The sequence below is a fragment of the Bombyx mori genome, chromosome 3 (assembly GCF_030269925.1).
Source record: "Bombyx mori chromosome 3, ASM3026992v2".
In the NCBI taxonomy this organism is placed as follows: domain Eukaryota; kingdom Metazoa; phylum Arthropoda; class Insecta; order Lepidoptera; family Bombycidae; genus Bombyx; species Bombyx mori.
This window is the reverse complement of record NC_085109.1, coordinates 1195597-1211497: the sequence shown is the minus strand read 5'-3', so window position 1 is coordinate 1211497 and position 15901 is coordinate 1195597. Positions and strand designations below refer to the sequence as shown.

General features: G+C 38.2%; 2 protein-coding genes across 2 annotated transcripts in view; one reads left to right on the top strand and one right to left on the bottom strand.

The window, feature by feature from the left end:
• LOC101747202 (uncharacterized) overlaps positions 1 to 12575 on the bottom strand; it is a 77029-nt gene extending 64454 nt beyond the window's left edge. The window contains exon 1 of the mRNA XM_012688519.4: positions 12328 to 12575. The gene's annotated coding sequence lies outside the window, so the exon portion shown is untranslated. The remainder of the gene's footprint in view (positions 1 to 12327) is intronic.
• Positions 688 to 1912, top strand: LOC110384825 (uncharacterized). The gene is made up of 2 exons (XM_021346490.3): positions 688 to 842; positions 1571 to 1912. The coding sequence occupies exons 1-2, from the start codon at positions 712 to 714 to the stop codon at positions 1794 to 1796; spliced, it is 357 nt and encodes a 118-aa protein (XP_021202165.3). The 5' UTR covers positions 688 to 711; the 3' UTR covers positions 1797 to 1912.
• Positions 12576 to 15901: the final 3326 nt, after the last annotated feature.

Here is a 15901-nt window from a genome sequence, read left to right as displayed (position 1 = left end):
TGTTTCCTTTTCATAAGATCTTAAGTAGCCATTAGTCGAGCCTGGTATTCGTGACTAAACTATTGCCAACTTCCGAAAGCATATGTCATAGCGCTGAGTAAACACTTTTTTGACTTAGATAGGTGAACGAGCTCACGGTCAACCTGGTGTTAAGGGGTTACCGGAGCCCATAGACATCTACAACGTAAATGCCGCCACCCACCCTGAGACTTGAGTTCTAAGGTCTCACTTTTAACAGAACAACGGCTGTTCCGCCCTGTTGCGTCTTTTTTTTAGAGGTATCTTGAGGTGGTCAAGAAAATGAATAAATGCGTTTACTTCTTCAAATACTCATTATATTATTTTTAATTATTTTACAAAATAGAATTGACATGCGCGTCCATCTTTTTTCTTCGTGTAATATTTTTTTTAATTTTGACCATTGGTGCCAGTGCGATGTGACGTCATCGTCACAGCCTTCAATGTATGACGCAACGTTGATTCGTTAACACGGCCTTCAAACCGAAACGCATTACTGCTTCACGGGAGAAATAACCATGGTGGTGGTACCTACCCGTGTGACTCACACGACGTTCTACCACCAGTAAACTGACTACTTCGCCACAGAGGCTAGAGATTGTAGACAGCGAATGAATTTTAAAATACCTTCATCTAAGACACCGTTTGATTTTGGTCCAGGTGGTGGTGAGTCAAATAGCCCAGTTCACGTGTATGTCGGTGATATTAGACGTCACGGATCGCACCAACGCGGAGATGTGGATAGAGCATTACTGTCATCCGGACATAGCCGGCCTGGCTCACGGGGTCGGTGACCAGCTTCACCGGACAGACGATTACAAGAAGTAAGAAATTCACTGATGTTTCTGTGAGAGTTGAGGATAGGCAGATGCTGCCGTCTTGGCTGAGCCTTTGCTCAAGGTCTCCAGTAATCACCCATTCATAAAAAGGGTAGGTGTTCTAAAGCATTCAACTGAGTAATGGACAAAAAGCAATTTAATAATACTAGAGGTCCCGCAGTAGTCGAAATTCGACTATAATTATTGGAATTGTAAGTTTGTACACTATTATAATTGTATTTTATACTTTTATAATCACAAATTTCGCCAAGGCTACACTATACATAAGCACGAATATGAATTGTGGTTTAGGCCACTTTTGCGCTGATGGAATTAAATGATCTCAGACCTCCATAGACAGTAAAGCACTTTAAGAATTCATATCTCTAGTTTTTTTTTTTTTAAATATTAATAAAGACAAACAATATTTAATCTATTCTCAATTTGACCCCAGACGTCAAGAACAAAAGTTTGACAATAAATAGTATGCATGCGTGTGTGCGTCAAATACATGGTATGTAGTGTGTGTAATGTTTTCTTTATTGATTTAATGTAATGCTTAGCATTGTGCACTTCTTCTCTATATTCTCTATAAGTGTGGAAAATTTCACACTCCTCCGTCCGCGTAATTTTCGTAAAAAGGGATACAACGTTTTTGCTTCACGTATTAATATATAGATTTATATATAAGAATTGCTCGTTTAAAGATATAAGATTATGTACTCCTATTGCAGGTTAGAATGCTTCGTGTACTTCAAAAGTGCAGCGTTCATAGAATTTCGATTTTACTTCTCGTTCAAGGCCTTACTTGAGGTGACGCTGTTTGGCACCGAAGAGATCCCACGTCGGATGCCGGTTCCCTACTTTACTGACATCACCACGGACAGCTGGTGGCCAACCGCTGAAATTATACGCTGGGGATCTTTTGTGCCGTATTACATGTGGTGGTATTGGCTGTAAATACTGTTTTAGCTATAATTCGCTGACCTGGCAAACGTGCTTTTGCCATATATGAGATTTCTAGGGAATTTCTAGTGTAGAAATAAAATTAACTTATTGTAAGTATGTAAGGATGTGGTAAATGAGTGAAAGAGGCGTGTAGCGCTGTGAACGATGAGGGAATATAAAATAACAAAATCTCATTCAACCACATAATGCCTCATTTTTACAAACAAATTATCCAAAAAATAAAAAAATTAATGCTAGGGCTGGACCACCCTTATCACTTAAGGGTATGAGAAATAGATAGCAGCCGATTCTCAAACCTACTGAACGTGCATATAAAATTTCATAAAAATCGGTCAAACCGTTTCAGAGGAGTATGGTAACTAACATTGTGACACGCGAATTTTATATACAAGATAAACATATACATGTCGGGTTGAGCTCTTCCCGATCATCAGCCGGGTCCTCGTGGTCAGTCATTTGTAGGTTAGACTCGAAATAAGAACACAATTAAATAATAGCAGATTACAAAGGCAGTGATCTCAGATATGCGTGCGATCGCAATGGTGCGTCCAAAGAATTGTAAAATAGAAAATGTTATCTATGTCTATGTTGATTTACAATGGATTTATCAAAGACAAAGCTAAATCTGTATTAATATAATGATTATAACCTTAAAGAGCTCGATTAATTTTAAAAATTTGCATACCTTTCAAGTAACTATGACAGTACAATAATTTTATTATTTTGACCTGAAATTCTGATCTGAATCAAAACAAAAATAAATATTATTTTAATTATTATTGCGGCTTCCTATCAATGCTTGATTTTTCAATTTTTATAGTATATTTTTTTAAGTAACGGGCGACTTACTTAATATTGTTTTTTTTTCTCCTAATTAATCGCTGGTAGCGCAAGAAGCTATTCCAGCTACGCCCAGACTGGTAGGTGAGCTCACGGGCTCAATCTGAGAGAATTTGCTAACACTAGGCCTAGCTAGAGCAATGCTTCGCAGAAGTTTGTATTATCCCTTCATTGTATACAAAACGAAGATATTCTAGTGCTGTGAGATCATGTAAAATGGAACTATACTGAGACCTTAAACTTATATCTCAAGATGATAGGTGGCGCATTTACGACATAGATTTCTATGGGCTCCAGTCACCACTTAACACCAGGTGGGCTGTAAGCTCGTCCAATAAGCAATAAAAAAAAATCATAAGGCGATAATGCTCCTTGTTTCTGTTGCTAAAACAATGCACGATTTTTTTCAATGTTAAGGTAAAAACTATTTGTAGGTAGCGGTTTGGCTCTGCCCCTGGCATTGCTGAAGCCCATGGGCGACGGTAACCACTCACCATCAGGTGGGCCGTATGCTCGTCTGCCTACAAGGGAAATAAAAAAAAAATTTGAATACGACCTTGACCCAAACCGACCTCATGTCTCAAAGTGCGATACTCATCTTTTTACGTATAGAGTGTCCAATAAAACCAGAGAAGCCGTGAGATCATCTGTTCTCGTTTACAGCCAATAAAAAAGTAATAAAATATTGAAAAAATGCGATATATTAACTGTAGAAATGTTTTAATCAATACGATTTATGTCTATTAAATTATGATTGAATAAATCTTATTTTATTATCACCTGTCTGGTTAGTTTCTATGGTATTTAACTATGAATTTGTATTTTATTTGAAACGTAACCTAAATTCCTTAAGCCTTCGTCAAACAGAACGCGTACTTAGCGCCGCGTACTTAACGTCGCGCTCTTCAAATTGACCAGATGAGTCTAACGCTCCTTGACGCAACGCATTCGCCAAATCATAGTGCCTTTCGATAACACTGTGAAAATTTAAAAGTATTAAGAAACTGAGTGATTCAGATGTGGCATTGTATAAGCATGGGTATTTTCTAACTATTTATATCATTATTTCGGGCATTATCTAGTATTTTATACACATTCACTCGGACGCTAAAATAAAATTTGTAAAAAATTACAACGCCTGACGTCAAAGCGTTCTAACGCCGCGACAGAGCGCCGCGTACTTATAGCGCTGGGGCTCTGTTTGACGGTATGTTACCATAGTAGTACAACACATCTCGGCGTCATAGCGCGGCGTGAGTTTAGCGCTCTGACGCGCGCTAATTACGCGTTCTGTTTGACGAAGGCTTTAATTCACAATATTCAGAAGCGCTGCACGATAGTTTGGTCGAGTCTATTTCTAAATACAGTAAAAGCTCGTCAACAAATCATATGTTCGCGGATCTAATCGGTACATACATGTTGATAAAAAGGATTCCAATATGTAGATATCAGACCGAATGTTCTTTGTAAACGCGTCGTCAAATGACGGCGACAAACTAGACCTTATTACAACTGTGCGTAAAGTATGTATTTATTTGTTGTCGCCTAGGATCGTATCCCCTATAATCTCCCATACATGTAACTTACCATTCCACATTCACGGTTTCTGTGTCCGCGGCGTATTTACGGAACATATATCCCGCGAATAAAAAACTTTTACTTTAGATTTATTACTCGTGTATTATAGTATTATAGAAGTCGTCGTGGCCTAACGGATAGGACGTCCGATGCATTCGTGTTGAGCGATGCACCGGTGTTCGAATCTCAGGCGGGTACCAATTTTTCTAATGAAATACGTACTCAACAAATTTTAATGTTCACGATTGACTTCCACGGTGAAGGAATAACATCGTGTAATAAAAATGAAACCCGTAAAATTATAATTTGCGTAATTACTGGTGGTAGGACCTCTTGTGAGTCCGCGCGGGTAGGTACCACCACCCTGCCTATTTCTGCCGTAAAGCAGTTATGCGTTTTGGTTTGAAGGGTGGGGCAGCCGTTGTAACTATATTGAGACCTTAGAACTTATATCTCAAGGTGAGTGGCGCATTTACGCTGTGGATGTCTATGGGCTCCAGTAACCACTTAACACCAGGTGGGCTGTGAGCTTGTCCACCCATCTAAGCAATAAATAAAAAAAAACTATAAATGCTCAAACAGTGCGAACGATCTCTCGGGACAAGTGGTGTTGAGTAGTTATTGGAGATCAGAGACATATTCCCCCCGTCTTGGGACATGAAGGCGAAACTTTAAAATGTCAATCGATGCGAGTCATTGACCTTTTTTCTTATTTTAAAATAATTCTAATGTGCCAGTGTGAGTGAACCTAAATCAAAAATACTGATCTTCCCACATACACTCTATATACTCTATAGATATACCTTGTAAATATCAGCGGATATTTTCGTACCTTGACCAAAGTTATCGTAGTATAGACGAGAATGAGGCTTTCTCGTCGAAAACAACGTCGTGAGGTCGTCTGTGCATGTTGTATAATAAAAAGTTAGTACCATGCTTTGTGGTTTGAAACAATGTACGATGCAGACTTTAAATCTTTTTATACGATTTATATCGCCTTGTTCGATTTATACCTACGTGAAACTGGTATATAATAAACACGTATTTAATAAAGAGGTTAAAAAAAATAATTATATATAAGAATTGTTCTCTAAATTGATATAAATTATTGGGTAAAAAGAATACTAAAAAACTCAGGCTCGCACAGTTTATTTCGGTGGTTAATCTCGGAAGCGTGGCTTGTCTTGAAGCCGGTAATTGACTTAATAAGTTTTGATATTAAACTTTTTTTTTTAATAGGTTCACACAACTGGATAAAATCTGCACACATAAACATTGAACTTATTTTAAAAAAAAATACAATTTAGACATCACCCCTTTGGGTGTGAACACATCTTGCATAAGAGCGGTTGTGAATAAGATAAAAATATCGATAAATAATATTAAAAAAAAGAGAAAAAAAAGAAAACTGCAAATAAAAGGGAAATTAATGTTCAATAAAAATCAAAAATTTAACAAGTATTATTTAAAAAAAAAAACATTTCTTACATGTGAAGGAGGTGATGTGAAGTGTTCACTTGAGCTTATTGACAGCGAGAATTCCGTCGCTTCGAAACATGGGGTTCGCAGTTTCTATTTTATCACGACACTTCCGCCCTTCAAACATTAAATCGTGACTGATTCGCGATAGAAATAGGCAAGGAAGTGTGGACTTACATCAAGCTATATGACCGGCGATTATAATAAAAAATATTTATTTAATAATAATAATAAATAAATAAAATTTACTTTCAGACTATTCTATCAAAGTATAGTTTTTTTTTATGTGTAGTTCTTCGAGTTATCTAAATTTCACCAAATTCAATTATTTCTTGAAAATTTTGGTCTTATGATCACGTCGTTAACACTTTGAGGGCAATAAAAACGTCATTGAAAAACAAATAAAGTTATAACTGCTTTTTTATCGTTTATTTATTATGTTCATACTATCTTTCAATTATTATGCTAGAACTTGAATTTTTTATTTATTGCTTATATGGGTGGACGAGCTCACAGCCCGCCTGGTGTTAAGTGGTTACTGGAGCCCATGGACATCTACAACGTAAATGCGCCACCCACCTTGAGATATAAGTTCTAAGGTCTCATGTATAGTTACAACGGCTGCCCCGCCCTTCAAACCGAAACGCATTATTGCTTCACGGCAGAAATAGGGCAGGGCGGTGGCACCTATCCAGACGGACTCACAAAAGGTCCTACCACCAGTGAGTATTATATAAAGATTAGGCGTTTTGTTGTTTTATTATGTTACCGTATGATTAAAAATATAGCTTTGGTTTTGAACCCTACTGGTTACTGCTTACTGCTTATCTTGAGATACATAAACAATTAAATATATAGTTAGTATATTTGTGGAAAGCACGACAAAGGGAAGATCTTCCACCGAGCGGGTGATATTCTTCGGTAGAACGAAATGTTCCTTATATAACAATATATGTAAGCTTATCTTAAAAATGTTGTAAGCGAGATTCAGGCATCTGTCAATTATCTCGCGTTGTATGATGGATACCCGCCACGTATTGTATAATACATAGTATATCACCTTCTTCTTCTTCTTAGTATCGCATACTTCATCGGTGAAGGTCTTGTCCCTGAAAGCCCTTCGTGGCTCTTTGTACCATCAGCTTCCATTTTCTTCGGTTTTCGGCTTCTCTCAGGGCGGTCGTAACAGAGAGTCCAGTGAGCGCACTTACAGTCCAGTAATCGCTACTTAAGCCGGATAATTATATTAGGCGTCGGCAGCAGGGCGTACTAACTATTTACACAACATCCTGCGGTGCAGAAGGCAAGGGGAAACCACTGCACTACCCCTCCCAAGAAATCCTATGAAAAGTATAGCATCTATGTGACTATAAATTGTTCAAGCAATCGACATCACCCTTGGTCGACTGGTAGAAAATGCCTTAAGAAGGGCAATTACAAAAACTCAATATAAATAGAGTCTGTATAAATAGGGTGTCATATGGGCCAAGTTTTGCCTCTCCAGATAACGCGCATTACTTACAAAGCTCGACTGAACGCAACTTCACTACATATGACGTCATTCCAAAATAATCGATAACAGATCATACATGAGACCGCACATGACATCATACTTTCTGTTGCTTTCTTTCGCGAGTCATCCTTCTTGTGTCGATAATCCTCAATAATCAAGGTTGTGGCCTCCGTGAATAGCTTTCTCCTGGTCTATGCTGCACCAGCTCCGATTTTCCACTTCGGTATCGACGGCATCACGAATCACATTTACAATTAAATCTATTTTTAGGATTTAGTCTCGCATTTATTATTGTCATCATACTAGTTTAGAGTTTTTCGGTCACGTTGCGAGATAGAATGGCGACAATCTCGAAAAACTCATCACCGGCAAAGTGGAAGGAATGAAGCCAAAGGGAGCGTAGACGTAAGCGCTGGTTCGATCACATGAAGACGACATTGGACTCCAGGATTCAAGGCGCAGAGGATAGGAATAAATGAAGGAACATCTGAACTTAAATGCTCCGTAAAGGTCTCGACCCTCAGCATTGAGGAGCACGATGCAAGAAGGACCATTTCCATAATTTCGAATACATTGTTGTTTCCGTGATCACAGGCGACTAAAGCGCTGTATATACGTCGACATTTGAATAATACGCTAAATGCCAAGCTACTATTGACAATATTACCAGTAACTAATGACAGTTATAAAAGGCGTGATTAGTCAGTAAAAGTGTTTTTTTTTTCAGTTCTATTATACTTTATGGTTTGTGTCAAAAATAAGAGAGTCTCAATAGATTTAACTGAAACTTTTAACTATACGAAATTTCAGGAACAGTAAAATAGAAAATAGAAAGTGCGAAATTAATCCGTAAATTTGTTTTTAATTAAAAGTTTAATTCGTTTTGTTATTCAGTGTTTGTTTGTTTGTGTTATTTTTTATTTATTTATTGTTCTTGTAGGCAGACGAGCATACGGCCCATCTAATGGTGAGTGGTTACCGTCACCCATAGACTTCAGTAATGCCAGGGGCAAAGTCAAGCCACTGGCTACCGTACACTTCGGTGAGATATGGTTTTCTGAATTAGTTTAGAATCTTTCTTCAGTGGCTTCTGTTGATCAAGGCGTGGAATGCCACCCGAAGCGACGGGCCATCAATATTAATTAAAATAAATGTTATACACACAACGAAAGTTTAACCAAATCTCAGATACTCTGTGATACCGACGAAATAGTTTTATCACGAAGCTGATCAAGAGCCATAAACTATTTTCTGATGCATTGTCCGAGTGAAAATAAAATAAAAATAGTCTAAATAAATCTCTCGTCCATCGGGTTACTCCCACGCGGGTTGTTTATTGAGCCCACACAACGCACTGCATAATTTATTTATGTCAGGATAATAAAATTGGAGGAATCGTGTTAATTTTAGTGAATTGAACTTATGTTCGACGGTTTTATTCTCTTTTTTTTCTAATGGGCAGAGATTTTTCCGCTTCACCAGGGATTAGTTAGGACTAGTAGGTTTTTTTAACTAGAGGCCTAAGTACCTTAGCTTAAGAGTAGCTGCTTTGTGAGTCCATCCGGAATCGTGATGAGAAACGACCTGATGATAAGGCCTAACTATCACGTCGAAATCCTCGACTAGTTCGAAGAGTACAGATAACTGGTGGCTTTTTTGTATTATTTTTATTGCCCTTGTAGGCAGACGAGCGTACGGCCCACCTGATGATGAGTGGTTTCCGTCGCCCATGGACTTCAGCAATATCAGGGGTAGCGCCAAGCCGTTACCTACTAAAGCTACAAAGCCTACAAATACTGTGCTAAGAATAGAATTAGTAGCAACCCTGCAGGGAATCGGTTTGGTTCTTCGCGACTTAGAATAACAGTGATGGTTACCTGCTGCGTGAGCTTGGTTAGGGGTGTAAGCAGCAGCGGTGACAATAGGGACGCTCATTAAGTAGAGCTTTGCGACGTTGCCTTCATATACTTACAGACGAGTTCGAGATTTGGATAGTAGTGAACATACATATCTTCCGATTTCAAAGTTCAGGTGCAGTAGTAATATATTAACAGCAAATTACGCTACTATTACCGCGACTTATGATGATTTTGATTGTTTAAATAATTTAAAAGCAAAGAAGTAAGATGAAAAATACAGATAACAAAAACCAAAAAAAAACAATGATTTCGTTAATCACATGAAATGTTAAAAATAAAACCTTTTAAATAAAAAACATCAATAAAACATAAACAGCACACAATTTTAATAAGAAAATTCAAAGGAACGAAAATCAAGAGATCGCGTTGATGTCTTTCGTTGGGAGATAAAATCAGGACAAGAGGCGCGGTATGCGATCCTTGTTCATACGTGTCCATAATTACTTTATAACTTTATTAACTTAGATGAAGTATTTGCTTTATGTTCATTACGTTATTTTTCATTGCCTAGATGGGAGAACGAGCTTACGGCCCACTTGTTGCTAAGCGGTTTCTAGAACCCACATGTTCAATGTGAACTGAGATCTATGTTTCAATTGTAAAATAATCAGGCATTTTTTTTCATGGTTCATTTTTATTAATCGATTATTTTTAGTTCCCGTGAAAGTCCACTAAAAGTTTCCAGGCTTATTAAGGACCATCATGCTTTCTTCTCCCTTCTATAATCCATTATAGAGCATATCTAGGAATGTAATTTGGAGCTTTTGTGGGCGTATTAGCGATTCACGTCCATTGACGACAGAGACCCTAAAAAGTTCTTCGATTCGGGCAAAAATCCAGAACTAGGTGGTAAGGATGGGCTTGGGAAGACTTGGATTTTCTGCGGATGCATTTTATCGTTCTTTCTGCTCCTGCCCAGCAACATGATATTTTTGGTTAGAATGAATAGATTTAAATTAATTCTCCGCGTCAGGTTCCTAGATTACCATATAGGTCCCAGCTTTGGCTACCCTAAGGGCTTACACGTCCTTACAAATCCATCAGATCCAATAATGCAAGGGGCATTAGATATCTTTAGCTCTAATACTAGGGGCAGGCTTAGGGACCCTGGTAACCGTACTCGTCAAACTCGGAAAAGAGTTCGACGCGCAGCTTAACCTAAACATCACCCCGCTGAATTTCTCGCCGGATCTTCTCACGGGGTCACGATTCCGATCCGGTAGTAGATTCATTCGCACGTTCCTTTTGAGGTTTTAGGTCTCCTTTAGAGGCGTTCGGGTAGCTGTTAGCAAATTTCACCCCTCCTGGCTGAAGCCGAGCCCTTCCTCGCCCACCTCTCCGGATGAAACTGTAAAGGCCTTCCAGTGAGCCTTCAATTATAAAAATATCCTTTCAGTTCCTCCAGTTTCTGACACGCCAATGTCAAGGTAAGCCAACAATTGTACACACCCTACACTTTCCAAGCTTAGTGACAGTGGTAACGAAAGTGTTCTTTTAGTGCGCAATTGCGTCTAGTCGGGAACAAATGGCAAAACATTGGATAGTGTCGAGGTAGGTAGGTAGGTAGGTAGGTACAACTCACATTCTCATTCTATTGATTTCTGTACGTTGATTCGAAGTGTAGTGATTTGTGCAGGCTTGACTGAAATCTGTCTCCTTCATAATTTTGAACAGCTCTCAATAATTTCTCGAGAAACGCCTTGCAGTGGACCATCATGCTACGAAGAACAAAGCAATTCTTCTTCTTCTCCAATCGACTTTTTTGGTACAGTAATTAATTATAAACTGTTTGTACCAATCATTTCGAGGATATTCTTTCACCTGGATTTTGTCTAATAGAATCGTCAGTATCTCGTAAGCGATACGAGTATCAGCTATTGGTATTTTAACGTTATAGGACTGAAAGCTGGAGCTTTGTCTCATTTTAGGTAAATTTAACTTCCTCTCTGGTGGGTAAGAATGACTCAATATCCGTGGAGGCGTTAAAAGGCTATGCCGTATGCAGGGTTGAGACCAATAGGCGAGTGGCATCTTATGCTTCATTTTTCTGCTGTTTTCAGTCTTTCCGGCTTGCTCCGTACAGACGTTTACCAGGAGCCACGCTGCCCAGCCAAAGCTTTGGTTGCACCATATCTTCCTCAGTTTTCCTGTATTAGCAGCAAGCTCAAGATCAGCACCACCAGCTACATCAGAGGAGTTATTATTGCCCATATTTCTCAGTGCTAGGGTTGGTTCGTTCAGCTGTGTTTTTATCCAGGATTTTGAAATGGAGCGCTCTACTTTCCTCGACGAAGTCCCAGGTCGATTGCGATATCCACGGCCCTTGGAGATCTATGTCAAGGCAGTGACGACCTACTATTTGATTTAAATACTATGAGTATTTCTTTACACACAAATATTTATCAAATTATTTTGTGACCACTGTAAGTAGGATTGTACTGTATTGAAAATAACAGTCTATGTGTGTATACTATAGTTCTTACCTTTTTCAGGGCTATAAAGATTTTTGAATTTTCAGGGAAATTCATAGTTGACAGTCTGTTTTTTAATATAACATTGACATCGTTAGACACAACAAATAGACTTAGGCTGACGGTGCAATGAAAAGTAAAAAAAAATTCTAAAATCAAAAGATGCATCTACACTAAATCGATTATCCGACATAGCAGTATCTGCCCCGTTCTAAAATCAAAAACATGTTTGTATGTACTAAAATAAAAACTCTACAAAAGTAGAGCGTTGTCATTACCGATCTCTATCGCTTTGATTAATGATAGAGTCGATTGTGGACGAAATAAATTAAGTTCGGGAGCTCCGCGTTTATTTCTTGTACTTGCTTTTTTTCGTGCGTTCATTTTTAAATTAAACATTTAATTAAGTTTGTTTTGATTTGAGCTTTCTGTTGTTTGACCGATGGGGATATTTGAAAAGTAGTAACCAAATAACTTTTTCACAACCATATTTCAAATTCGTATACTTAACAGCGAAATTTTCTAAAATAATACCAAAAAAATATGTTAATTATCTATTCATAAAACTTTTATGTACATATTATATAATTTGTACAAATACCACTTTGTGTTAAAATTATTTTCGTGTATTCTGTACACAATAGGTACACAGTGCATTTGTTTTTCGAATTTTAGCTTCGTATATAAATGATTTTACCTTGAATGATTACAACATCACTTACCTCGAGAACACATCCAAAACCTTTCCACCTTAGGTTCACACACGACGGAATAACAACGCACAACTCATTCCCGCTTATACACAACAACACAGGACAATTCACGCAAAACACAAACACAATTATACACACACACACACACAATTTATACACAGCTTTAAAGGACACAAATTGAATACGCAAGTTTTATTTATTTATTGTGAGCACAGGCAGGGCGCGTGTTGTTCTTAGTGAAGTTTTGGGGCGACTGTTGTTTGTACGTGTTGGCGGTTATTGTTCGATGTATAGACGTTTCGCTCGCTCTCACTGTGTCAACTGTATCAACTGAAAGAGAGGGTAATATGTTTCGTGGATGATTGAGAGAGTGCCTTTTGTATGAAGAGTTGACTCGTAAATGGTATAAGGTATTCGGGGGGGTAAATGAACGGTATTTATTGCACCTGCTTTTTTTTTTCATTGACTTGGACAGGCCGGTTGGTTTACGGCCCATCTGGCGTTAAGTCGTTGCCGGAGTTCATGGAGACTTTAACATTACTACTGGCGTCTGCCTTGGGATGTGAAATCGACGTTTAGGATCGGCTTTGAAATATGATTCAAGTTTCAAGTCATTTATTTCACTGAAATTTATTTCTAGGCCTCACGGTCATAAGGTCGCAACTTGAATATTTTTTATTGTGTAGTCAGGTGACTAATGACTCCTTTGCGACTGAAAAAGATTTTGATAACAGCCCGTGCAGTTTTATCACACGTCTTACCACTAGGACATGCTCGTTCGTGACCTCTGTACGCTCAGAGAAGGTCACTGTAGCCAACTCTCCGGTGAATCCTTTGGTTACGACATCCAAGAAAAGATATGGGGTTGTGGTATAATAGACTGATGCACCGGTATGTAGGTAAGTTCCTGAAGAATTTAGTATTACCAATGGATGAGTGGGATATACACAGCAGCTTGGGATAGGCGTCCCAACTCGACCCGTATCATTTAATTACCATTCACAAGTGGCAGGTACCTCTTGTGAGGTACCTACCACCTAACGACATAGTTCTCGCTTCACACTCGCAAGTGGAACGTGGAACTAAATGCAACAAGAAATTATGCAAATTCGAACTTGTGTCTCTAATCTTAAGATGCAATTTGTTTTGTAGCATTGAATGTCTCAGTACGGTATTGAATACTAAAATGACAAGTTTGATTTGGCGCAAAAACTTGTCATTTTAGGTTTTTCGAAAAATTGTAGATAAGGTATCTTACTACATACAGCCAATTTTGCCTAAACACACAAAATGTAGCTCACGCAGGTGTTCAATAAAATGTCCTTAATAAACAAAACTGTGAAGCAGGAAGCTAATTTAGAATCCACTTACAGCATCTCAATAACTCATCCCTCGCTTGAACACCGGATACGTGTCATTAGCGAAGTGTCTACCGATATTATCGATTTCATGTAATACTGGCTGTTACCTGTGCCACGGAGGCGTGAGTTTTTACCTCAATCGAAAAAAAATAAACATAATTTGTTTAACCTGTATGTGATAAGTTGAGCAATTAGAGGACTTCTTGGCGGGAACGCGAAGAGTGAAATTGTGTGATTTGTTTTATTTTGTCTATTTAGTGTTTCTTCGGGTTTAAATGTGTAATGACGGTGGTTTATTAACTGTTTAATATCTGTGAAATTGCACAAATGTGGGAAAATGAAATAAAGGCGCTGGACGTAACTTTTCGAGATCCTCCAAAAAGACCACTGAAGAAATCCTACTAAATGACCACCATTTTACTGAGATTATATTTCATCTCATATCATCTCATCTCATTTCATATAATTTCATCCCAGTTGATTAATGTCTCAAATTAATCATCTTCATTGCATTTCATAAAAATAAGAATATAAATTACAATAAGACATGACTTAAAGGTCTCAGTTACCAGGTCATAAAATCCCTTAAAAAAATTGGGAATTAGAACCTGTACATAAACGTTATCTGATATACCTACCTATTTATGATTGATATTTTTAGATATTTGGAAAATGTGAATGCTCATACATAAAAGTATTAGAGTTTTAGGAGGAAATACGAGTGGGAGGAAATGTATGAGAAATATTATTTCTACATTAGTAAAAAAAAATTGCCTTTGTTACCGCCGCCCATAGACGCCAGCAATGCCAGGGGCAGAGCCAAGCCGCTGCCTACCATTAAAATGCTGTGCTGTCATCTTGAAAAACATCCTGTAGACCTTGCATATGTCGACTTAAAAATTCCGCCAATATCGTTAATAAGTCGCGACATCTTTAAATGATTTCATGTACTGGGTAGATTTATCTGCCTAAATATCTCAACAACAATAAACTGGAGAAGGCACTATTTCAAGTAAGATAAAGTCATAAATTGGAAGTCCTGACATGTCCTTCTTCAAACGAGGCTTGTGGAGAGTATTAAGCGGTAGGCAGCGGCTTGGCTCTGCCCTTGGCATTGCTGAAGTCCATGGGCGACGGTAACCACTCACCATCAGGTGGGCCGTATGTTCGTCTGCCTATAAGGACACTAAAAAAAAAGTCAAACTTCAGTACGAATCATACAACAACAAGACTATCTATATTATTTGTATTATTGTTGTCGTCTGAATCGATACATATATCGATAAAACATTGTTACGTTCTTAAATCGATACAAAAACGTGAGGTATATTCGTGAGACAGAGTACAACGTGTTTGTGGGACACAATATGCCGAGCGAATACCAAGTGGTTCTCTTTTTTTATCGATTTTGTTTTGGTTCACGCACGACGAACACGACTTCGTCCGTTTAAACATAACACAAAGCACAAATAGCTTTTCACCACAGAGGGGTGAAAAGCTATTTACTTTAAGCGACATTTCGCTTAATAAGCGACATTTATCTTTGTAATTAAAGGTGCCTTTTATTTACAGCATCAACAGATCGATGTTTTTAATTGAACTTCAATTATGTTTTCTCCACTCAAATAGCTGAAGAAGTTTTTTTAAAGATATTTTTCCAAAATTTTTAATTAAAAATTGCTCTCCTGTAAAGTGGCATAATGTCGCTTAAAATAAATAGCCGTTCACTCCTCGATATGCCTTGTGTTTTGATGATACTGACTAGTTGGGAGTCACTTTTTTTTTATTGCTGAGATAGGTGGGCGAGCTCACAGCCTACCTGGTGTGAAGTGCTTACTGGAGCCCATAGACATCTACGACGTAAATGCGTCGCCCACCTTGAAATATAAGTTCTAAGGTAGGTAAGTAAGTAAGTAAGGAAGTAAGTAAGTAAGGTTCTAAGTTACAACGGCTGCCCCGCCCTTCAAACCGAAACGCATTACTGCTTCACGGCAGAAATAGGCGGTGTGGTGGTACCTACCCGTGCGGACTCAAAAGAGGTCCTACCACCAGTAATCTAATATCAATATCTCGAAGGGTAATCGTTTATTTCCTATATGGAAGTCGAGACATAGGGGCGAGCAGCTCGCCTGAGACCGAATTATCAGTACCCATCAATCACAGTTGAAGGAACACAACTGGGCTTTTATGTTTTTATACATCATTTTACGGGCTCCACTGCA